At 44.9% G+C, this 25,241-nt stretch overlaps 1 protein-coding gene across 2 annotated transcripts in view; it reads left to right on the top strand.

Annotated features, from left to right (window-relative positions):
- RGS5 (regulator of G protein signaling 5) overlaps positions 1–24,804 on the top strand; it is a 51,425-nt gene extending 26,621 nt beyond the window's left edge. The window contains exons 2-5 of one of the 2 annotated variants that reach the window (XM_049634600.1): positions 88–198; positions 7,098–7,159; positions 16,587–16,753; positions 19,436–24,804. In XM_049634600.1, coding sequence (XP_049490557.1) covers positions 88–198; positions 7,098–7,159; positions 16,587–16,753; positions 19,436–19,597 — 502 coding nt within the window. In that variant the 3' untranslated portion in view covers positions 19,598–24,804. The remainder of the gene's footprint in view (positions 1–87; positions 199–7,097; positions 7,160–16,586; positions 16,754–19,435) is intronic. The other variant, XM_049634601.1, reaches the window with a different exon arrangement.
- The last annotated feature ends 437 nt before the right edge of the window (positions 24,805–25,241 follow it).

Raw genomic sequence — 25,241 nt, forward strand, 5'->3', positions numbered from 1 at the left:
TTTTCGTTTCTCTGACACAGAAAGAAATCTATGTGCCAGATCTGTGTGCTCATATGGTGTTTCCATGGCCCCTTATATCTTTTCTAGGGCCAAGGAGATTAAGACCAAGTTGGGAATTCTCCTCCAGAAGCCAGACTCAGCGGTTGACCTTGTCATCCCATACAATGAGAAGCCGGAGAAACCAGCCAAGACCCAGAAGTGAGTCACAAACATGGGTTCCGCTCCTTTTCCTCCAGAGGATGGCTATTTCTCAGGTGTCCAGCACCAGCCCTCCCGTGTACAGCTCCCCACCTTCGATCACTTGCCGAAGGTCATAAGATCCCTCGGAGAAGAGGTGGTTTATAAATAAGCTTTCTACCCTTCCATGTCTGGAGCATCATATTGGGTATTGGCAGGTGACTTAAAAAAATAAAGATAAGGCCCTGCCTTGGGACCCTGCTGGAGAGGCGGACAATACCAAGGCAGCCAATTTAAGCCAAATAGCTCCTTCTCTAAAATACTATTCCTTCAGGGTCCAACAGAGGAACAGAAGACTCTGTTCCCTGCCAGAGGAAGGAAGGAACACTCGACCAGCCGACTCTAATGTACATTAAGAGTTTTTAACCCCGATCCGTAAATTAATATTCTTGACTGGACTTCTCTCTCCTTTTCCCCCACCTCCCCACTTCCATTGATTCAGGCATGGAGAGACACTAGAATTCTAAAGATTCAAGCTGTCATGGCAGAGTCCAGCTGACCACTGGAGGAACTGTCCTCACAGCACACACATCGTTTTCATCTCCATCCACCCCCTCGAACATTTTCACGAGCATGAAAGTCAAGAAGGGCAAGTGGGTAGGAGAGAAAACAGATGCAGTCGAATTCCTTCACTCTGCCATCTAAAAGCTTTGAGGAGATCGCAGAAACGTGGTAGAAACACAGGCACCCCTTTATACCTGAATTTCTTCTTAAACGTAACATACGTATAAATTGGCCAATCGTTTCTTTGTCCAAATGCCCTTTAAGCTAAGATAGCCGGGTGGGTTGGGAGAGGAAGAGACGGGTTATTCCTCTTAAATCTTTTTCCTTCAACCTAAGTGGATATTTCCATTCTCCTCTTATTACTTCAAAGTGATTCCACACCGGAAGTGAGGCGTAATTGGGTTTTCTGCATTTAGAAAGGGGAAGCTAATTCAGGGTGGAGTGGCTCGCACCAGGCACTGGCAGGGAATGAGAAACACATTTCATAGCAGCGACAGATCAAAAAAGCCATCTATTTTGAAGAAAACAATGTAGTGGTTATGGATCTGTAGGAATTCACTTTCGGAAATAAATATAGTACTACATTTCCTGCTTTGATTCTCTGTTTTAATCTTGCACACAGACACTCGAGCTATTTGGCTTAACAGGGATTCAGAGAGAAGCAGTTTTGGAAGAAAACCTGGGGTCGATATTTATTGGATGATTTTCCTCTCTTGTCTTCTGTCGCCTTTCTTCTTCCAGGAGTTTAAATTGGTTTTTTTTTTGGGGGGGGGGGGGAAATCCTTCATATCCCTAGAGACTATTGTGTGCCTCTCTTGCATTTTTCATGGTGACCATTGCAAGGCTTTCTAACCCTCTGTCAAACCCCTCAACGCCTTCCACCTCTTCATGTTTGGCCAATTTCCTTGCCTTTTAATTATCATGAAAAGACTGTGTTCTGCATGAGCTCGATCGATCTCTCTTCTCGCCACTTGAAATTTCTCTGCCTTTTTGTACCCATGTTCCTCTCTCAGAGAAGAAAATAAACCTTCTCCAGACTGAAGATATTTTTAACCCCCTCATCTTTAAAAAAAAAGCAATCCCTTTTTAAAAAAGCATTTCTACTTTTTCAATGTTTTTCCTTTTCTTTTTTTTCTTTTTCAATTTTTTTTTTTAACATTTATTCATTTTTGAGAGAGAGAGACAGAGCACGAGGGGAGGCGGGGCAGAGAGAGAGGGAGACACAGAATCTGAAGCAGGCTCCAGGCTCTGAGCCGTCAGCACAGAGCCTGACTCGGGGCTCAAACTCAAGAGCTGTGAGATCATGGCATGAGCCTAAGCCGAACGCTTAACCGACTGAGCCACCCAGGCGCCCCACAAGGTTTTTATTTTTCTCATTAAGAAAACAGAAATCGAAAAAAATAGAAATGAAAAAGAAAAATAGACAAGAGCCGCCCACAGCCCTACCACCCATAGCTGGCGTCTGTTACCATTTTCGTGTTCTTAATTGCTCTTTTCCTTCTGGGGCCGTGTTCCACTCTGAAAAAACTCTCTCAGTCCCCCACTCCCACTCCTATCCCTTTCAATGCTTTCATGGGGGTAATTCTAGAAACAGAAAGGGTTAATCATGAAGACCGTAAAACAACCAAAGCATTTATTTGGGGTCTTCGGGATGGCATTCTAGGAGATACAGAGCCTACCCAAATTGAAAATGTGCTCCCGATCGCCAGCGTGAAGTGCAAGCTTATGAAGTCAAAAACCACAAGGTTACGTAATTTGTTTTGAAAGAATTGTGATTGGTGCTGGCACAGTTTTAACTAATACACAAGTGGCTGATCAGCTAACAGGTGTGACCTTAGCTCTGTTTCGGTCCAAAGTAGAAGGATGTGTCCTGGGAGGTGGTCCAGGTGCGCTGACCAAAGTCACACATTTATGGTGTCGGGAGATGTACCTGCTTCCTCAACGTCTTCTCGACTCCATTCTGGGTCACTCCTTACAATGCTTACTTGGTTTTGAATCTTCTTTCGCAAAAGTCGCCGCTTCCAGGATCTTCTCTTCACTCTTTCTGGTCAGGTTGAAACCTTACTACCCACAGGAACCCTCTCAAAGGCCGCACCTTTGACTCATCACCAGGGGTTGACTCTGCTCAACGGTCTTCTCTCTCTCTGAGGACTCCCACTTTTGTTCATCCTGTCCATATGCGAGCATTTCCCCAGGCTGTGCCGTAGGTCCTCGTAATGAATAGTAAACAAATTAGCACAACACATAAATTTAGTTTGCAATAACTGTTATCATGGCTTGTCATATAATCAATTGTAAAATGCTTAGCAGCTGATACAGATAATCTTCTTTTTAAATTTAATTTAAATCCAAGTTAGTTCACATGTAGTGTAATAATGATTTCAGAAATACAATTTAGTGATTCATCATTGACATACGACATCCAGTGCTCATCCCAACAAATGCCCTTCTTAATGTCCACCGCCCATTTAGCCCATCCCCCCATCCAACACCCCGCAAAGCAACCTTCAGTTTGTTCTCTGTATTTAAGGGTCTCTTAGGGTTTGCCTCCCTCTCTGTTCTTATCTTATTTTTGCTTCCTTTTCCTTATGTGATACAGACATTCTTATAGTTCATTTTATACTCTAGATGTTCCTTTTCTCCTTCCCTCTGCCACTAATTTTAAACTACACTTTGCTGTTGTTGTTTGACCACTTTATAACTCTAGAATGACCACACAGAAGCAGGCTCTAGCTGTGAACAGTTACCAAGTGTTCCCATATGCAGACTCTGACCTGGTGAGCTGCTGAGTGAACATCATGGCCAGGATTACGGCTGTATGTACGATGTTTGGGCCAAAGCTAGAAAACGAAAGAGCATGAGCAGGGGAGGGGCAGAGAGAGAGAGAGAGAGGGAGACACAGAATTCGAAGCAGGCTCCAGGCTCTGAGCTGTCAACAGAGCCCAACGTGGGGCTGGAACTCGTGAACCTTGAGATCATGACCTGAGCCAAAGTTGGAGGCTCAACCGACTGAGCCACCCAGGCGCCCCCAGATGTTTTCATCTACATCCCCATCGTAGGCGCCCAGGTCACTGTTGACCATGGGGTAAGGGCTCAACAAATGTCCATGAAAGGACCTGAGCTGAGTCGTGAGCACAATGCCCTGGGGGAAGGAAGGGAGAACAGAGCAGGCACATCATGGCCAATAAATAACTGGGATTTCATGTCCCTTGTCAAGAAGAAGAGGATGTGAGAACATTGCCAGAAGTGTTCCAATACGGGGCAGGGACCGTGTGGATTAAAAAACGAGGAAAGAGGAACCCACAGTGTTTAGAGAGGTCAAAATACTTTCCCATGGTTACAGCCAGGACGTGTCAGAGTTGCCAACAGTCGTAGCAATGGTTCACGGGGCTAACATTTTTGAAATCGAAGGTTCGGTGTTATTTACGGCTTTCATCAACCAGACTGACTATGGGCACGCTGAATCATTGCTAATGTTTGCATTCATTTGATGCACACTTATTGCAGGGTAGATTAATGCTGTAGGGGATGCACCATTGGACAGGTGGAATGGGAAAAGTTCTCCATGACTCACCGACTCTACGTTTAGGCAGTGAGTTGCCACATAAGCGACTCAACGAGTAAGTGGCTAAGAGGACAGTAAAAGAGAGAGAACACTTCCGGTCGAGATGGTCACTTCCTGGACCAGGTGGCATTTACACTGGGCGTTAGAAAACACACGGTTCATCATCTCTGTAAATGTTTGTTCTGCCTTTCATGTGAACTGGCTCCCTCCCTTTCCCCCACACGCACACTCCGAGACCATGCCCACTCTCTGTGGTCAGCTATGACCTTGCAAACCGGGGCACTTATTGGCCATTTAGATCTGCATCTATCTTGTTTCCAAAGAAGTCAGGCTTAATGAGGGCTGGCAAATTCTGAGAATCGGGACAGGATGAACCTCCGTTACCTCCTAGGCTGGTAATCAGAACACTGGGCTGTATGCTGTGGGGTATGTGTCCTGCTCAACTGTGTCCTTGAATCAATTTAGACTAATTTGACCCCCAGGCGGACTCTGCACCTGTCCTTTTCAGGAATTTAATCTTGGCTGTGATGTACCGCTCATATTGGTCATTAGTCTGGTTCTAACAAGACCATTTGGGACAAATTGGATCGGGTAGCACGCTTAAGTCAAGTGCACCTGCTTATGTGATTTCTTCTGCCTGTGTTCCTCTGTGCTAACCAGAGGAAAAGCGGGGAGAGGAAGGTGATTTCATTTTAGGAGAATATTTATGAAATGAGAAAGAGGTTCAGTGAGGGAACCAGGCCTTTCCCTTGCTCTCTTTCTTTTGTCCAATTATTTAATGTCCTGCTCTTTCTGTCAACAATCAGTAGAGACTTGAAGGGGAGTCTTTTATTTTCAGAACATCACACCCACTGTAGTGAATTAAGAGGCAGAAAGCCTTATGGTAAAAATGTAGGTATGAAATAACATATGTATAGGAAAAGTTCTCAGTAGGGGGTAATAGAGAAGAGCCAAAAGGAGTTACGACCTCTAGAAAGCAGGTCCTTTTCTGGTTAGAAATAAAACGAGGCAGCAAAACATAGGGACATACTTGCAATCCCTTTTTCATGATTTCTCTTTCCTGAGCTCCTTTACACTAACCAGAAGAAAATGGGAGGAAGGAAGGCTGTTCACATCTTAAAAATAAATTTCCGAGGCATTAGTGTGGTGTTCTTGATCTGTGACACCTGTGTTCTTAGCCAGGAAAAAAAGAAACCACCTAAGATCATTTCACCAGGTTTGTTATTCTTATTTTTGGCATGTTTAATCTTCAAATAGTAAAAACAGAAAACATTATGGAGAATTGAATAATTAAGACCCCAAATCTGCCCATATTCCATGATGAAAAGTAAAGAAGTGAAGGAGGGGCACCTGTGGGGCTCCGTCGGTTAAGCGTCTGATTCTTGGTTTCGACTTAGGTCGTGGTCTTGCAGTTCGTGAGTTCAAGCCCCACGTCGGGCTCTGTGCTGACAGTGCAGAGCCTGCTTGGGATTCTCTCCCTCTCCCTCTCTCTCTGCCCTTCCCCCATTCGCTCTCAATGTCTCTCTCCAAATGAATAAATAAACTTAAAAAAAAAAATGAAGTGAAGGAAATACAGCACGTTAGCCAAAAAAAATCTACTGCCATATTGGACTCCCTACGTAAATAAAGTGTATCTATATAGCAAAGCCTGGGCAGCAAAATGAAGAGTGGAATTAGCAAGTGTCTTATCAAGCTCAGCTGCTAATCTTAATACTTGAAACCCCAAGATAATATTAGAAAAAAAAAAAAAAAACAGAAGCAGGAACAGTCCTGGACTGTCTGAACAGTAGATAAAAATAGTGAAGAGCTAAGGAAGTTCCAATTTAGGAAAAATACCTTCACTGGCCTTGCTATTCTAAAAAATGCCTTGTTACTTTCTTTTGATTTGACGGGGAAGGACTCCCATCACAGTGCAGGAGCGAGAGCAGGGGAGCCCCAGGGAGAGCACAGTCAGCCATATTTCCCAGACTGCACCAGCTGGACTTGACACAATCCTGCGGGGAGAGGGGAATTAGTGGTTATAATGAAATAGCTGCAGGGTTGCTGCATATATAAATGTTAAAATAAAAACAGCCAGAGGGGAAATTATATGTTAGCTATCACCTTCTCCTTTTGAGTCAGCATCTGGAGCGTTTATGGACAACATTCCTAGTCATGATGTAGACCACTTTTCTTCTCAGGAGGAAATCTTGCAAAAATCACTATCTGTCCTAACAGGGCAGAAAAAATGCACCCAGGTTTTTAAAAACGTAGACATACTCTGATCCCATTTCCCATGTGAGGCAGCATTACACCTTTCGCCTTCCAGCCTTAATGATGGCAGTGGGATGTGGATGTGGAATCAAATGCCCTTTGCTGATTAAATTATGTGGTTAAAGTGAAGCATCAGGGAGGCAGAGAACATGAGTTCAATCCCTATAACGGGGCCACTGGATTTCGTTCTGTTGCATTCGGGCCACAAAGGGCACAATTGGAGGTACTGTCATCGGATATACGAGAATATCAAGACACAGCTTCATGATGAATGGACTTTACTTCCAAAAAGAGACAGACCTAAACAAATTGCTCAAAAAGAGATGAAAATACACAGTACAGATGAGGGACAGCAAACCCAGCCCACCAAACCCAATCGCTAGAAAGAAAATAACTCACACTCCCTGGTCCTGAGGATGGGTCACTGGTTGTAGCTTTTCTGCAAAAAGCAGATCCAGGACATGGTCAGTGGATGTGGTTAGTACCCTTCTCATGGCGGTCACCTTTTTTTTTTTCTCCCCCTTAATTCTTGATGAAGACCCCCACTGGATGAGGCTCTGCAATGGCGTGACTCCCTGGACAAGATCCTGCAGAACAACTGTAAGTTGGAATCGTCTTTTATCAAAGGTCAGGGGAGGGAACGGAGGCAAAAATCGCCTTTGTGTTGCCGGTGTCCTTCTCCAATTTTGACACTTCTTCAATTTTTCGTTTTTTCTTTTATTTATTTATTTTGTTTATTCTTGAGAGAGAGAGAGAGAGAGAGAGCACGAGCTGGGGCAGAGACAGAGGGAGACAGAGGGAGAGAAAGAATCCGAAGCAGGCTCCGGGCTCTGAGCTGTCAGCACAGAGCCCGATGTGGGGCTCGAACCCACGTACTGAGAGATCATGACCTGAGCCAATGTCAGATGCCTAACCAACAGAGCCACCCAGGTGCCCGCTTCAATTTTTCTGTGTGGACTCAACAAGGGAAGGATGCCCAGGGAGTGTGGTTACCCAGATCACAAGAAGACAAAGTTCTACTGTACTGTGAGAGAATGTGAAAAGAAAGTTGCTTGTGGACTCATGATCACAGATTATTTTCCCATCTATCCTACTTATTCTTATGAGCCAGAGCAAGTGGCTTGACCTGTGTGTTTCTCAATATTTTTAAAAGTTTTTTAAACATTTATTTATTTTTGAGAGACACAGACAGAGCACGAGTGGGGGGAGGGGCAGAGAGAGAGGGAGACACAGAATCGGAAGCAGGCTCCAGGCTCCGAGCTGTCAGCACAGCCCGACGCGGGGCTCGAACCCACGAACCATGAGATCATGACCTGAGCCAAAGTTGGACCCTTAACCGACGGGGCCGCCCAGGCACCCCTCAATATTTTCATCAGTAAAAGAGAGACACTGCCTTTTCCAGCTTAGCCTCATCATGGCTTGGTAAGGACTGGCTACAACAGCATGAAGAACAGTGGATTAGGAACCAAGATCGGGTAGGTACGTCCTAGTCCAAGCTGCTATTGACGGCTCTGGTGGCCTGACATGCATTGTTATCTCCCCCAGCCTTGGTTTCCTCTTCTGGTGCTTGCCTTCCTTCAAGACACGACAGAAGCACCAGCAAGAACCCGTTCCCACGCTAATACCAACAGAGCACTGCTTGCCTCTCCCCTAATCCAAATCCTTACTGATCCTCAAGGCCTGCGGTATCAAGGTTAAGGTTCCCCATGATAACAAGATGGCTGGTCTGCAGTCAAACTGAGGTCTTCTCCCCCGCCCCCCACCATGGGATTTCTACATGTAATCCCTGTGGCCGGAATACTTTGTATTCCCATCTCTGTCTGTTGAAATACTTCCTCTCCTATGAAAGCAGATCTGAATGCTGACTGCCTAGTCTTCCTTGGCCATCCAGAATGATTTATCCTCCCTCTGAGCTTCCAGAGAACCTGTCTGCACATCTTTTCTGCTGCTTGATACTACCTACCGAGTACTTCTTCACCGCTGTCTCCCTCCGATGATAGATTATAAACTCAGGGACAGCCAAGGCTTAGCCTTTTGATCTGAACAACTTCCCAATAAGAAGTGCACGATATGGGAGAATAAGTATTTGTGGAATAGTTCATTTTGAGAATATGATTCAATTTAAGGTATCCAACCTGTATTTCTTCACCTTTGCCCCAAGAATGGCATATGAAACTGTTGGATGCTTTGCAAAAATAAGGATTTAAAAAATGCTGCTTGCAGGTGCATCATTATTAATAAGCACAGCATAGATAACAAAGAACATATGTTGAATCGTATATGAAAATTTTTTATGGCTCAGTTGGCTAAGCTTCTGACTCTTCATTTTGGCTCAGGTCTCGCTCTCACGTTTCATGGATTCGAGCCCCGCATGGGGCTCTGCACTGACAGTGGGGCCTTGCTGGGGATTCTCTCTCTCCTTCTCCCCCTGCCCCTTCCCCACTTGCACATGCGCGCGCGCTCTCTCTCTCAAAGTAAATAAATAAACCTAAAAAAAATTATGTCTTGTTTTGAGTAGGGCAAGCTTCTGCTTACCTGATGTAGAATCATTACCTCTTTGTAACTTTCTTAATCTTATCCACTTTGATTCTCTTTTTATCTGTTCGGCTAAACAGAATACCATGCCCTGACACATATAAAGTGTTCAGTAAATGTTTCTTGACCTAACGGGTGAATGAGTTCATTCATTTTGCTTCTTGGATCCAGAAATTCCACGAGGTTGATTAAGAGAAAAATATTTATGTTTCTCAATTGACTTATTTATTGTCTTACACAATGGTTTTGGGGCCAATTGCAACCAGACAGATGATATATTGCTACATTAAGAATACTAAGTACCCTGGGTCCAGGCATTTATTGCTAGGGTCAAGAAACCTGAGAATTAGCAGACCTATTTTCATGTTTACAAAACCATGAAGGAGAAGGATATATATTTGTGTGCCCATATCCAATCCTTTTCAGTCCCGCTAATCCTTAGGGGCACGTGTTCATATATTTCAGGCTTTTAGGGACGGGGAGCTATTTGGTATAAGAAAGATAGGGGCAGAAGTTAAATCAGAGGCAATCAGTGTTAACACCTTAGCATTTGTTGAGGGTCTGAAGCCTTTCAGCTTGAGGCCTGAGACTCACACAGTAATATTTGCTACCTCTCAGTGGAGAAAATATACATTCACGTCAGTGTTGTGTAAACATGTATATATAATATTCACATTTCATTTAATTATATATGTTCCAAAATTACATATGCATATAGATGTGTTACACAGTATGTATCTGTGTATACGTGTGTGCACGTATGACCTTAAGTTCTACGTAATTATCCTCCTAAGTCATTAACGTTTTTCTTTAAATGTGTTTTGTCACTTCTGTTTTTTCGTTTTTTTAATGTGTGTGTGTGAGAGAGAGAGCGAGCGAGCAGGGGAGGGGGGCAGGGGGAGAGAGAGAAAGAAGCTTGAGCAGGCTCCATGCTTAGTGCAGAGCCCATCTCGGGGCTCGATCCCACAACCCTGAGATCATGACCAGAGCCGAAACCAAGAGTCGGAGGCTCAACCAACTGAGCCACCCAGGCGCCCCAGGAATTAACATTTGAAGACTGGGGAAATTAATTTCCCCTAGTGATAAATGGAAAAGCACTTGATAACCATTCAGGTCGAAATTCTTCCTTTGAAAGGGTCTTTCTTTATATTCAAAGAAGCTCAGGCGAAAAAGAGAGGTTCTGGTATGAATATAGAGATCTCGCAGAAAGAGTGGAGACCCATGCCCTAAAAGGGGGGGGGGGTGCCATTAGCAGACAAGACTGCCTCTCTCTCGAAGTTTATTCCTCTGCCCTTACTCTCCGTGTCTCTCTCTTCCTCTTTATTTTTCCATTCCACCCTCTCCCCCGGCTTCTCTCTATGACTCCCCTGTTTGCTCTGTGTGTCCCTCTTGCCATGTTGTCCCTGCTCTCCACTGCTCGCTGTCTCGTTCTCCCCAGAGAAGGACTAACAGAACACCAGGCACCAGAAACCTGAAGCGACATTTGACCTATTCCCCCGAACACCCGCTGTTGTGCCTCGTGAATAACTTTAAGCCAAACTTGAGCAACTCAGCTCTCAGGAAATGTTATTTGAATCTGCTAAAGCTCACGGTCTGGGATCAGAAATAGCTAACATTAGCTGTGAATGATGCAAAATAGGTAACCAAGAAAGATACGTTTGAGAAATCTATGCGTTTGAAACGCCACAATCTCTGCTTGCATGTTTGATTGGATAAACTAAACCATTTCACCTCGAGGAGTGGCATCTTCGTTGACTTACAGAGAACATTTGGCATTCTGTTCTGCTCATGCAGGAGGTTGCCTCACAATTGATATAGTTCCCCAGTATTCCTTAAATCCACATTTTTCTTGAGCGGAAATGAAGTCAATTGGTACCTAACCTCTTAAAAATTAGACAGTTAAGGTCCTATTCAATCTTTCCCAACTAACAAGCTTTCTCTTGCTTTTCCTCATTTAAGAAATCATTTTTAAGCCTCCAGTGTATTTAACTCTGTTTTGACAGTACGTCAATTTCTTACCTGTTTTGTGTTCAATTCTGCAGGTGATGACACATGTATTCATTAGGTCTATGGGACAAATGACCAGTGTGCTGCTCATTAAACACAAACACGGATTGCATGCGGAAATTTAAATAAAACAGTGACATCAGGGGCGCCTGGGTGGCTCAGTCTGTTAAGCGTCTGATTCTTGGTTTCGGCTCAGGTCGTGATCTCACGGTTCATGCGTTTGAGCTCTGCATCGGGCTCCATGCTGACAGTGCAGAGCCTGCTTAGGATTCTCTCTCTCTCTCTCTCTCTCTCTCTCTCTCTCTCTCCCTGTCCCTCCTCTGCTCACTCTTTTATCTCTCACTCTCTCTCTCTCTGAAAATAAATAAAATTAAAATAAAATTTAAAAAAAAGACCGTGACATTAAATTCCTTCACCTGTCTTTAAGAGCCAAGGAAGGGGGCGCCTGGGTGGCTCAGTTGGTTAAGCCTTGACTTCGGCTCAGGTCATGATCTCACGGCTCGTGAGTTTGAGCCCTGTGTCTGTGCTGTCAGCTCAGAGCCTGGACCCTGCTTTGGATTCTGCATCTCCCTCTCTCTCTCTGCCCCTCTCATACTCTGTCTCTCTCTCTCTCAAAAATAAAAAACACACATTAAAAAAATTCTTTTAAAAAAGAGCCAAGGAAGAATGAAACACAATCCAGTAGCAACGGGAAAGTTTATATGCGAATTCTTTTTTTCCCAGGAGCTCCAAAAGGTCAGAGCATTTCCTGAGACACCCTTGAGATTTGGACTCGTCCTTGGGGAATGGAACAGCCCAGATCTAGCCTTCTCTCTCTGTGTGTCTCTTTTCCCTATCTTTGCCTTCTCCTCCTGCTTCTCTCTCTTTGGTTTCCAATATTCTCCCTCCTTTTTTTGTCTGGCTCATCTATGCCCTCCTCTGACTCACTGGCAGCCACAAATTCCTTCAAAGCAATAATAATAATAGTATCAGCAATAGGTTACTTGTACTGTTTGTTCACGTGTCGGGCGCTGCCCAACGCGCTTTCCATGTAGTGCTTTACTTAAGGAGCGTAATAATTTTAGGGCTTCGATACGATAACAATCTCTACTTTTCAGAAAAGGAAAGTGAGGTGAGGTAACGTGCTCATGAAATAAAACACTACCGTGGTAGATTTATTTTTCTTTTAGCTCTCCGTCCTTCGGCTCTGCGATGTGGGAGGAAAGGCGTCCCTTAGTGGGTCTTATTTGGCTCAGCGTCTGTCTATTCGATGTGAGGCACAGATGTGAGGTGGGCGGGAAGGAGAGGCGAAGGTACGTGAAACTCAGACCTTGAGCGCGAAGCCTGAATGGCCTCCTGGAGAAGACAGGCATGTCAGGGAACAGCAGCAACAAAAGGATGAAGAAAGTTCTTCTCCCATCACCATCCAAAAATCTTCAAGAGCAAGTACAGGGCAGTGTGCCTCCCGTCTGAGGCAACCTGGGAGCTGGCTTTTGAATGATGGCAAACACTGATTTTTAATTAGGCATGAATAAAAATGATGAAAGACAGTACTTCCTGAGCTCTCATTATGTTTGACACCAGGTAAGAGCTTGACGTGAGTTGCTGAGTCCTTAGGACAACCTTGTCACGTGGGTTCACGTGGGTTCCATGATTATATCCGTGTAACAGAGGAGGCAGTTGAGGCTCAGAGAGGGTGGGTCACTTGCCCCAGTTACCGAATAGTGACATTTCTGAGTGGTGATGTGGTGAAACAGGACCCACCCGAGGGCACCTTGACTCCAGAGCCCGTGCTCGGAACCGGCAAGCTATGTCATGACACCTGTCACCTATCCACTCATGACATTCCACCATTTTTCCTCTAGGAGGGGAGATTTATTCTAATCTCCCCCCTTTAATATTTTTTTAATGTTTATTTATTTTTGAGAGACAGAGAGACAGAGCATGAGTGGGGGAAGGGCAGAGAGAGAGGGAGCCACAGAATCCAAAGCAGGCTCCAGGCTCTGAGCGGTCAGCACAGAGCCCGACGTGGGGCTCAAACCCCTAAACCGTAAGACCCTCACCTGAGCTGAAGTCGGACGCTTAACCAACTGAGCCACCCAGGCGCCCCTCGCCCTTAATATTTTTCCTTTATATACCCAGCTGACTTGGATTTGTCTCACACTCCTTTTATTTTCCAAGTGGTTTTAGAACTGGTCTCATTTCGTCCTTTGGTAGGGCTGCTACGTTCTTTTGCTTAGATGTCAAAAGTGACACCATTCCTTAGGGCCAGCTCTGGGGCCGTAATGTGGGTCAAAACCCAGACGGTTCCCACAAGACCGGCGATCAGGAGGTTTCATCTGCTTCCTAGTAGGGGATGCCCGAAGAGGTGTGTTGAGAAGTATCCTGGGGTTCTGTGCAGGCTCAGCAGGGGAGGACGCAGGGATTTCTCAGGGATGTGTGCCGAGGGCCCCGTGCGGTGGGTGTGGAGTGCGAGGGCAGTGGTGTGGGCCAGAGATGATGTGTGCGTTACTTGAAGACTAGACACGTTTCTCCTGGAGTCTCTTTGGCTCTGACCCAAGAGGACTTCCTCAGGGCTGATGGGAATTGAACAGAGAGTCAAGGAATGGCCCACTGGAAAACCAGAGGCGAAGGAGGAGAAGGTATCTGGGGAGTGATTTGAGGGTCCTACTAAGGGGCCATCCAGAGAATTCTCAAAAGCCAGGTGAGAGAAAGAATAGCTTTAAGCATCTCCCCGGACGATGGAGTGAGTTTAAAGCCGGTTATGAGTCTCTGATCAAAGTGTGAGCATTGATAAAAAGCCCTGAAATAGTGTTGTAGAATTCAGTGAGAGTGATAAAACCAGTGCCCAGGAAATGGACTGACTTCACTGGAAAGTTATTTTCCAAGCTCAGCCCCCGGATGCCTGGTAAATGTTAATATTGTTCTGGAGTCCTGGCGTGCATCCTCAGGTCATAAATACCAATGCTTGGGAGGACTGGGATTTTATCTGTACCTTTTATAAGGACTTGGAATGGGTGATTCAGAGAGACCGATAGGTTGTGGGGACAGGGGCCTGATGAGAATACATTGGCCACAGACTTAATTCTGTGAAGTTATAGTTTCTTCCAAAGTCTTGCATGGGTGTTCGTACGACTGCACTCCTGCTATCATTTCCCGGCCCCTAGAAAGTCCTGGGCGTTTTTCCATTTCAACAGAGGCTACCTGGCACCTTTTGTTTAAGAAACAGTGAAAACTTTAACTATGACAGAGAGAGAGAGCTCTAGGCTTTATTTCTTCTTTCAGCATATATGGTGACTCCTGTGTCACTAAATTATAACAAATGGTGCTAGAAATAGAGTGCAAAATATGGAAAGGGAGAGAAGGAAAACACACCCGATTTTATCTAGATATGTGTTACCAAATGGCTTTACAGTAACTCTCCTAGCGAGGTTTCCAGAGCAAATTGTTCATCATGCCTACCATTGCTCCCAGCTTATTTTTAGATGTCGATCAATAAAAAAGGAAAAAGTCTGGGGCACCTGGGTGGCTCAGTCGCTTAAGCATCCAACTCTTGGTTTTGGCTCATGTCATGATCTCCCGGTTCGGGAGTTCGAGCCTCGTGTCGGGCTGAGCGCTGACAGTGTGGAGCCTGCTTGGGATTCTCTTTCCCCCTCTCTCTTTTCCCCTCCCCTGCTCATGTTCTCTCTTTCTCTCTCTCTGTCTCAGAATAAGTAAATAAATTACAAAAAAAAAAAAAAATCTTAGGTGAAGTATAAAAAGAGGGGACTAAAATGCAAAGTGTTTTTGTTTGTATCCAGAAATTGCTGATGACTCTAATCCAAGTTACTTATCACCTAACCATTCTGTTTCTTTAGAATTGAATGTGGCTGCAGGGGATGGTAAGGGGTGTGCCGACAATAAAAATGTATTGAAGGTAAATTGAAAAAAAAAAAAAAAAAGACAACTACGTATCCTGGTTTAATCGGCACCGGTGCTGGGTGCGTGTTCTATGAAATCAGTGAATTCCCACATATCACCCCCTATGGAGGGTAGGGAGGAAAAACAAACACAGCATCAGGCCTAAGAGCTTCTCATATACACATTTGTAACAGACAAATGTATGCATATATATTACATGGATGGATACATATTTTGAAACAAGCTGGAGTCCACATGAGCAACAGCACACCGAAAACACAGTAGTTGTAATTATATTAAAGCTAACGTGTCTTAAAAAACTGACGTATTGGGGCACCTTGGTGGCTCAGGAGGTTGAGCGTTGACTCTTGATTTCAGCTCAGGTCACGATCCTCAGGGTCATGGGATCGAGCCCTGCATCGGGCTCTGCACCGAGTGTGGAATCTGCTTAGGATTCTCTCTCTCTCTCTTTCCCTCTGCCCCCGCCCCCCTCAAAAATAAATACAATGAAAAAAAAAAAACCAACAAACCACTGACGTATGATTGACAGGCATAGTAACTCCTCGGCGGGTGGTAACTTCATTCAGTCCCTTCCTGCCTGTCTTCAGGTCTCAAACAGAACGTCCCTTTCTCATGGGGCTTTCCGCCAACTTAAAATAAAGTTAAGTCCCTCCTGTTACTCCGTTACTATCTTTCATATGGTTTTTCCTTTTTTGTGTGTCAATGTTTCTTGTGTTTCTTCCTTTTCTTCCTACTTCCCCCAGAATCTGGAAGCTCCATTAGGGCAGGAACCTTGACAGCTTTACTTACCGTTGTGACTTATCGTACTGCCTGGAGTCTAATAACGGCCCAAAAATCATCGATAGAAAAAAAAAAAGAAAGAATTGTCATGCACACGATAATCAACGTCAGTATTACAGTGCCAAATCAGGCTCCAAATGTATCTTTTTCCTTTTGGTGACTGAAGAGTATCCAGAGTGGCGTTAGTGTTCTTAATATTCCTAGATGGTCTTACAGGTAAACCTTTGTCACCAAATGCAGGTTCCTGGATTTGAATCCTGCCTCTGCCACCTACCAGCTGGTTACCTAAGAGCGAGTTACTTGATCTCTCTTTTATTTTTTTTTTTCATTTTTTAAATGTTTATTTATTCTTGTGTGTGTGGGTGGGAGACGGGCAGAGAGAGAGGCAGACACAGACTCCGAAGCAGGCTCCAGGCTCTGAGCCGTCAGCACAGAGCCCAACCAGGGGCTCGAACTCATGAGCGTGAGACCACGACCCGAGCCAAAGTCGGATGCTCAACCGACTGAGCCACCCAGGCGCCCCTTGATCTCTCTCATTTCATTTTGTAAAAATAGGACACGAATAGCACCTGCCTCATGGTTCATAAGGGGAGTAAATGAGAGTTAATACGTGTAAGGTTCTTACACGAGTGACAGAAATATGTAGTAAATAAATCCAGGCGATACAGCAGGATACAGTGTTGGTAAGCAAGGAGGCAGATTTATAATACATTTACAATCTATTTTGGATAAACTTCTAAAAAATGTATGGATAATATGAAGGACGCATGTATTTATCCATCCAACCAAACTTTCCCCTCGCTAGATGGGCTTGCCAGCTTCAAAAGTTTCCTGAAGTCTGAATTCAGTGAGGAAAACCTCGAGTTCTGGCTGGCCTGTGAGGACTACAAGAAGATCAAGTCCCCTGCCAAGATGGCCGAGAAGGCGAAGAAAATTTATGAAGAATTCATCCAAACGGAGGCTCCTAAAGAGGTAGGTCTTGATGGGTAGGTGAGTGAGGGTGGTCACCGTGGGCTGAGCTGCACGTCAGGGAGGATGGGAACCCTGCCCCGGGCTCATCGGCGGTGGTCAGCAAACATTTGTGAGGCGAATGGATCCCAGGCTTTCCTCCACGTGTGACTTCGGACAGGTTGTCCCATCCTCGGTACCCTTTGCTGTAAACATCTCACGTATGTGTATGTGTGTGTGTACCTAGAGCATGCTTAAATGTTTATTTATTTGGCGGGGGGGGGGGGGGGGGGGGGAGGGGGGCAGAGAGAAAGGGAGAGAGACAATCCCAAGCAGGCTCCGTGCTGTCAGCGCAGAGCCCGACTCGGGGCTCCATCCCACGAACTGTGAGATCAGGACGTGAGCCAAAACCAAGAGTCGGACGCTTAGCCGACTGAGCCACCCAGGCGCCCCTGGCACTAAGATTTTAAAAAGAGAAATGGCCACGCATAGTTGAATGCGTGGATGATGTGGACATTGCCGATCGTCAGGCGATCATACCTGGTTACTGTGATAATATTTTCCTGTCTCAGCAAACATGTGAATGTGTATCAGAACGATTCATTAGAGGGGGCCTGCTCACAAAAAAGTAATAAAACCAGTAGAGGCTGCACACTGCTGGATACAATGTGTTAGAGAGAAGTAAAGGCATTCCTTCTTTTGAACATTAAGATTGGGAGAGCGTTTTATACTTTTTTGAAATTCAACCATTCTGTGTAGGGTTGCCTACCTAGCTCAGTATATATTCACGGTGAGAGAGGAAGAAGCATTGCTTTAGTGTGACAAGAAGAATAAAAGGAGGGGCGCCTGGGTGTCCCAGTCAGTTAAGCCTCTGACTTCGGCTCAGGTCATGATCTCACAGTTTGGGAGTTCGAGCCCTGGTGTTAGGCTCTGTGCTGACAGCTCAGAGCCTGGAGCCTGCTGCGGGTTCCGTGTCTCCCTCTCTCTTTGCCACTCCCCTGCTCATTCTCTCTCTCTCTCTCTCTCTCTCTCTCTCTCTCTCTGAATACAAATAAACACTAAAAAAAAAAAATCAGACACTCAATTTTGACTCTGGTCATGATCTCACAGTTCGTGGGTTCGAGCTCCGCATCGGGCTCCCCGCTCACAGTGTAGAGCCTGCTTGGGATTCTCTCTCTCTCTCTCTCTCTCTCTGCCCCTCTCCTGATCGCACTCCCTCTCTCAAAATAAGTGAACATTTTTTTAATTAAAAAAAAGAAGAAGAAAAGCCTGGGAACAGAGAGGTCTACATTACTGTGTCGCCTCCATCCTGTCCCTCCTGAGCGTTAGCGGGCATGTAACTTGACCTCACCGGGCTGGGGTCCCCACATGCAGAGTCAGGCCCTGGACCTCAGCTCTGAGGCTGTGCTGCATCGTTTCCTCCTGCAGAAAGCACTCCGGCCCCTCTCACCATGGAAAATCTTACCACAGTCTCAACTCCTTTTATCTTGGAGCTTGGAGCCCAGCTCACGCCCGCTGTCCGGCCCATCCTGGCCTGGCACTCTCCGCCAGGCTTTTGTCCCTGACTCTGCCTGCAGCCACGCCTACATCCTCTGAGCGCAGAGAGCTTTTCCAGTGCCGAGGACCTCTAGCAGCCCAGGAGCGATCTAGGACGTTTTGCGACCTTCCAATTCAGAACCACTGGCCAATTTGGGTTTTATTTCTTTGTCTTTTACAGCCAGATAGCTTAAGGGTCCTTAAAGCCCACGAGATGATGAGCAGCGAATCCTCTCAAGTCACACTCAGGCAGGCCCGTGCAGGTCTGTGCCCTGCACGATCCGGGGGACCATCCACCTGGCCCCTAATACGAACGGTGTCCCCCGGGGACTTGTGCGATGTGTCGCTAACTGCACGCAGGACATCAAGCCGCGACGCCTTCCAAGGCTGCAGTCTACTAGTGAAGGGTGACACTGCCTGGCTTTTTCATCTTCTCTCTTCCACTCGTGACCTGGAGCGAATCCCTCGCATTCTGCCCCTCGGTCGTAAGATGGGCATGGCATCCCGCTCAGAGCGGCGAGGTTCAATGGGAGCCTCGACCCAGAGCCCGTAAAACTAACGTTCCCGGCAAAGAGCCTGTGTAGACGAAGCGCCCGATGAACACTAGCCGCTATTCTTATCACTTGTCTGTCAAAAACACTGTTGCCTGGTTTGTTCCGGGAAAGACCCCATTTCCTCGCTCTTCCAGATCCGTGAAAAAAGCTTCTGGATCCGGGTCGGAATTCCCTTCTCCTCTTCCCTGTCTCCATCAGGCGTGAAAGCACACGCGGCCGAAGGAAGGTTGAGGGATGAGGTGTCAGGACACGCGGATTCAAACTCTGAGTCTCTGACTCATATGCACGCCTTAGCTCCGTGCCCTGGAGAAAGCCACTTAGGCTTTGCCTACACATGTTCTTGGGGTTCTTGTGAGGATTAAAAGCGGTAAGCACGGTGGCTGCCGGTGGAATTCCGACACGTGCGTTATTTGGGTCTTAATCCGACTCGTGCATTTTTTAGAGTATCTCTTGCTTCACCCCACTGCCTATAAAACAGAAATGACATTTCTTCTCACTTCTTAGGAGCCTCTTCCCCTTATGAGTTTATTGGTGACCAATTCCTGTCCCTCCCCACCCCCCCCTCATCAAATCTTGCCACCTGGGCTGACTCGTGACCTTGTTTCTCGGCCCGCAGGTGAATATCGATCACTTCACAAAGGACATCACAACGAAGAACCTGGTGGAACCGTCCCCGAGCAGCTTCGATGTGGCCCAGAAAAGAATCTATGCCCTGATGGAAAAGGATTCACTGCCTCGCTTTGTGCGCTCTGAGTTTTATCAGGAATTAATCAAGTAGTAATTTAGTCAGGCTGTGTGGATCATCCAGTGAGTTATTTCCTCTGTAACAACCCTGCATTCTCCAGCAATCTAATCTACATTAGCTTCCCATAGCTGCTTCGTTCGAAGATACCCAAACAGGGGAAAATCCCGGGTGGCGTTGTTGACTCTTTCTGTGCACATTATTTTGGATGTTTATCTAGTGTCTGAATGCCCTCCTCTCCCATTTTCTTCTTCCTGCCCCATTCTTAAGGATGTTGTTGTCAACGCTAATCACAGTCGCAGGAAAATTCTGCTTACGGCAAGGAGACATAAGAAAAGAATATGATACCGTAGAATGTGGGTCCATTTGGTTTAGGTAATGGATCTCTATCCACCCAGATTGGTACGAAAAAGAATGTGGATGTGGAAAGACCGATTTCAAATGAGATCCATTGATCTCATTTGTTGTTTTCATTCTGACCCACGGGGAATTATCCCTCCATTTCTGACCTTGGTTACTAAAAGGTGGTAAGAATTTTATGAGGCAGCCATTATTTGATTGCTAAGCAAATACATTATTTAAAATATCAATCTTCCCTTCAGAGCCTCTTTGCATTGGCTGGAGATCACTAGCCAGAGATATAACCATAAATATGTTATGTTTATACAAAGTCAAGCTGAACACAATCCATATTGGTTCTTTCCTTGTACCTCTCTCATACCCCCCACCAAGTTACCAAATGTTGTATTAAATCAACAACCTGACAATGGAGTATTTAATAAATGTGTGTATATATATATATATATATATATATATGCATCTAAGTACATAGGCCCAAAGTTTCCATTTTCAAATTATTTTAAGTCCCTGTGAGTATAAAATTCCAAACTTTGCAACTCCACTCACGTGAAATACAACAGATGCCGTCCAGCGCGATTTCTCTTAGCGCCACATCAGGAGAGCTATCCACTAAAATGGGAAAACTTTGTCAGGCCTACAAATGGCTAATTACCCTATGATGCCATCTGTTTGTTTAGGGAATGGCGATTATCTTCAAAAGAACAAATTATCTGTAGAAAAATTAATTCGACTGTGGAGGCTTTCTGAGATAGCATTCCGAAGGACCCCACATTTTGCGAAACAATGTGATTTTTTACCAACTCCATCTCTCCCTGCCCTGTTTTGCTGCCCATGTTAGTGGGTTGTACTCGTCTTCAAAGTGCACATTTATATCCTAACGTGCCTTGCACACAGCTGATCGATAGGCCGTGGTATTTTTTAGCAGTTTTAAACTTTTAATTCCGTCTTTCGTTATTATAAGTCTCACTAGATTTTTTTTCTTATCTCTAGTAGATTTAAGTAATGATTTACATAATTTAGTAATAAGGAGAATCAAGCTAAACTATATTTGAAGCTAACCAGGAGGAGGATATTGAGTTAATTTGACAAGAACTTGTTAAGGATTAATAAAATTCTGAAGTGTTTAAGGAGAAGATTACATTTAGTCTCGTATTTACTCCTTTTATTTCCCTTTCTCTTCCACACACTCCTAGTTTTCCATGTTTGTAGCCTGTTTATTCAATTACTTCCTGAGAATATCGTTACCATATCCTTCAGGCAAACACTGGCTGTTTTTGTTGGCTTTTCTCTAATTTTGCTATTTCAAAGGATACGATATGCACTTCTGAATACTTGCTATTTATTTCACATTCTGAAAGTGGGCTGGACTAAGTGGGTCCACGGTCAACAGTTGCCAGTGTGGTAAGAGTCCACTCACAGGCGTAGACATTGCTCACTGCAAAGAAGCTTGTCATAAGAAGTCGACAGCTCTCACCGTGAGCATGGAGACATCCCTGCCATGTGCGTTTGTGTAGAAGTGACAGGCGACTCAGATCAAAAATTCCTGGTACTGCCTTCCTCAGCATCCGTCTACACTGTCCAGATTAGCATAAAATCTCCAGCCCTTGAGTTTCTCATGCAGCTAGAAATGGTAAGAACGCAAGGATCTAGGGGAGTTACTGTCCTTGAATGCCAAAACATTTTTCAGAAAAATGTTCGTTGAATTAAAAATTCAAAATTTTTGATTCGCATGATTTGAAAGAGCCAAGTGGTTGCAAACGCTCAGAGAATTTACTAGATGTTACAGAGCTCACCCAGATGGTTGATGTTGCACAGACCCAGATCAACTGGATTCACAAACTGCACGCCCTCTGGCGGTGGGGAGGACTTGTCTGTGGACGGTAAAAGGGAGGCCTTCACCTTTTCATAGGCTGAACTCAGGAGGCAGAGGGCAGGAAAAGCACCATGAGGGCAGGGCTGTAAAGGAAAATAAAAATGAATGCTTCCCAGCCAAACAATGACCTGTAATAGAGACATCTGTATATACTATTTTAAATTTAAGGTAGTATACACACACAATAGAAACTATTCTAACATATGAAATGAAAAAATTAAAAGGAAAGCAAGTATCACAGCCCCAAATGAGAAAAGCAAACATATCAAAATTGCCCTAAAAAAGTTCTTTGAAACCTTTGAAAAGTGTTTTTAAACTTAGACAAAAGAAAATTTAAAAAAACCCCACAGTGTTACTGGAAGTTTCCATGGTAACACAAAGAAAATAAAATTCGTTTAATTCTGGGAACTTAGAAAAACTGGGATGATCCTTCCAGGAAAATAAAAACCTGTGTAATGTCTGTGTCTCACTGCCTCCCCCTCCTCCCCCCTCCTCCCCACTTTTTCTTGAGTAAATTGCTGGGAAAGCGTGAAACTTAATGCAGGAGTCCTGTGGTGCTTCGGTTCTCCCTCCCTTGTGAAAATGTGGCTACAGTTGTAAGTGATCTGGGATGTACAGAGGTAGCGGAACCAAATTGTGGTCAATGCGAAGAGGCAGCTACGCCTCTCCTTCTTGAAGGAAACCTAAGATGAGGCCAGGGAATAGCCCGCATCCTAACTTTCTCTGCCTGGGTTTGATACAGTTTGGGCTTGGTGTCAGATTACGGTCCCAACCGGACCAGAATAAAGACATAGACTGTTGATTCTAGAGGAAATTAGGAGGCTGTGTTTATCTACCAAAGCAGTACTTGTTCACGCAAGCGACCCCCTACACACACACACACACACACACACACCCTTTCCTTCTCCTGGCTAGACCTTCTGAAATGCAGAACTGAGACATTTCAATCATTGTGCTTTCACACCAATAGCATCAATTGTATGGAAATGTTCTGTGCCTCACCCCCCACACCCAGGGAGGGTGGGGGAGGGAGGGACTCAAGTTCTCTAGCGAATGAGCTCTCTGCTCTCCTCTCCATAGATTTCAGTTTTTCGTGCCTAATGAGAAAAAATTGGTGAAAGGAACTGTTTTTATTTTTATCCTCTACAAATATGTAGCTTTGCTGGGTTGCTGTGTGCTCTCTCTCTACTCCCTTTGGGTGGGATGGCGTTACCAATTGCCTCCCAAAGAATAACAAGTGTTTGGAATGTTTGGAAGTTTCCATAAAACCTTGAGCATCAGCAGATCAACCGATCCACCAACAATAATTCTCTGCCAGGGCTTTGTCATCTGTCCCATCACAGATTAGATAATAAAAAGTGTTTAAAGGGAAATTCTCTATTTCAGGGAAAAGGTTTTTTTTATCCCTGAAATCATTCCCTCCAGCAATCCAAACATTTCCTGTTTCCTGGGAATTTAGCAAGTCTGGGAGATAAAGGGCCAGGAGAAAAGGGAGAGAGGACAGAGGGCCGGTGAAGCGATAAGTGCCCAGGCCTATAAAGTTAATCCATTTCCTAGGAAACATTTAAGAATAGCTCCTCTTGACCAAAACCAAACCATTTCTTTCTGTCATCAACACGATTTGCGGAAAGACATTTCTTGACTCACAGTGCAGCTCAATGAGAAACTTCCTCTTAAAATCCTCACGGGGCGCCTGGGTGGCTCAGTCGGTTGAGTTTCCGACTCAGACTCAGGTCATGATCTCATAGTTTGTGGGTTTGAGCCCCGCATCGGATTCTGTGTCTCCCTCTCTCTCTCTCTGTCCCTCCCCCGCTCATACTCGCGTGCTCTCTCTCTCTCTCTCTTTCTCAAAAATAAATAAATATTAAAAGAAATTTTAAAATAATAAAATCAAATCCGAGGCAGTCTTGATTAGAGGGAAGAATCAATATGGCGGATCTGCTGTCCCCACTTGGCTCACCTGCGCCAGGGAGCAGAGAGTGGAGAACTGGGTTTCTAACATCCAAACGTCTAAACCCAAGAGCCAGGCAACTCTCTGTAGGTTCCAGACGTGAGGTCTTCACTACAGCCCGACTGGATCGTCATTACACTTCTCTGGTTTTCTGGTCTCCTCATTCTATGAGACAAGTACGTACCTAACGGTTTTCTTGGAGGAGGCCGAACTGCTGCTTGTGTCAAACATACTTTCAAGCAAATGGGGCATCTGGTAGACCAGAGTAATCGCTACCCAAAGAAAGGCTTTCCCCAGCCTCAATGAGCCATCCTGGAACTGAAAAGATTCTTCCAACTGAGGGGACATTTGCTGCTTTGAATGGAGACTCAGAGCAGAGAGTGAAGGGGGGAAAAAAAAATCTTTGGAATATTATCCTCACCTCACAGCTGAATAACAATAATAATCTTCTTATCTGATTTTTCTAGTAGAGAAGATACGCATCAAACTTTTTCATATCCGGTTTAAGAAGCCTCTCGCCAGGTACTAGCTGTCTCCTGAGGTATTTTCCCTCCCCACCTCACACCTATACCTTCCCTTCTTCTCTTCCCCCCCCCCCCGTAAGAGGAAACATTTAAAATAGGTGAGTGTAACCACAATCGTGTAATAACCGATACGTTAAAAGCATTTAATTTCCTGTCTAAGGAAATGTGTGAGCAAAGGGATATGCTGAGAAATTTTCCAATGGAGGGAAATTATCTGGATCATTTTTTGCCAAAAGTGATATATATATATATCATATAGTATCAGGGCATGGGAGAACTGAATTTTTAAAAATTGCAGGAGCTTACAACTCATCTCCAGGATGAGACAGAGAGGAGGAGAAATGAAAGGCTGGAAATGCATCTGTCAGCATTTATCCCATAGGTTTTTCATGTAGAAACGATTGTGTTTATCTTCTGAGTTTGTATGCAATATGTTGTGTACTATGCGACTCACACTTCTTGATAAATAAAGCACCCAATATGTGTCTGTAACCATGATCACATACATTTTATTAAACGTATATCTGTATCGCAACCTCCTGTGAGTCCTTCTTGACTCCTGCGTACGTTTGCTGTGAACCTGCCCCTTAAGATAGGCTTCTTTGTTCACTATCCTCCTGACCCCAGGGGAGTACTCCTTCCATTGGGATGATCCTTATCCAAACAAGCATTGATTCTAATATAGCCTGCCAGCAAAACTCAGAAAGGGAGATACAAAGTGACCCAGCCCCATGCACTCCGTTGACCACTTTCCCTTGCATTCGAATGACAACTTCTTGACCTTGCTGTTCACTGTTAGAACGAAGCCCATGATACCGTTTGGATCCTGCAGTTTGGGGTGAGTATCATCATTCCTTTCTCCCCTTGCACTCGTGAAAGAGCTGAGATCCTGGTGCCTTTGCAAGCAGCTCAATTCTATGACCTTAGACTTGGTGTTCGGATGGTGTAGGTAATGGGCTGAAATTAATCAAC

The sequence above is a fragment of the Panthera uncia genome, chromosome F1 (genome assembly GCF_023721935.1).
Source record: "Panthera uncia isolate 11264 chromosome F1, Puncia_PCG_1.0, whole genome shotgun sequence".
NCBI classification, from domain to species: domain Eukaryota; kingdom Metazoa; phylum Chordata; class Mammalia; order Carnivora; family Felidae; genus Panthera; species Panthera uncia.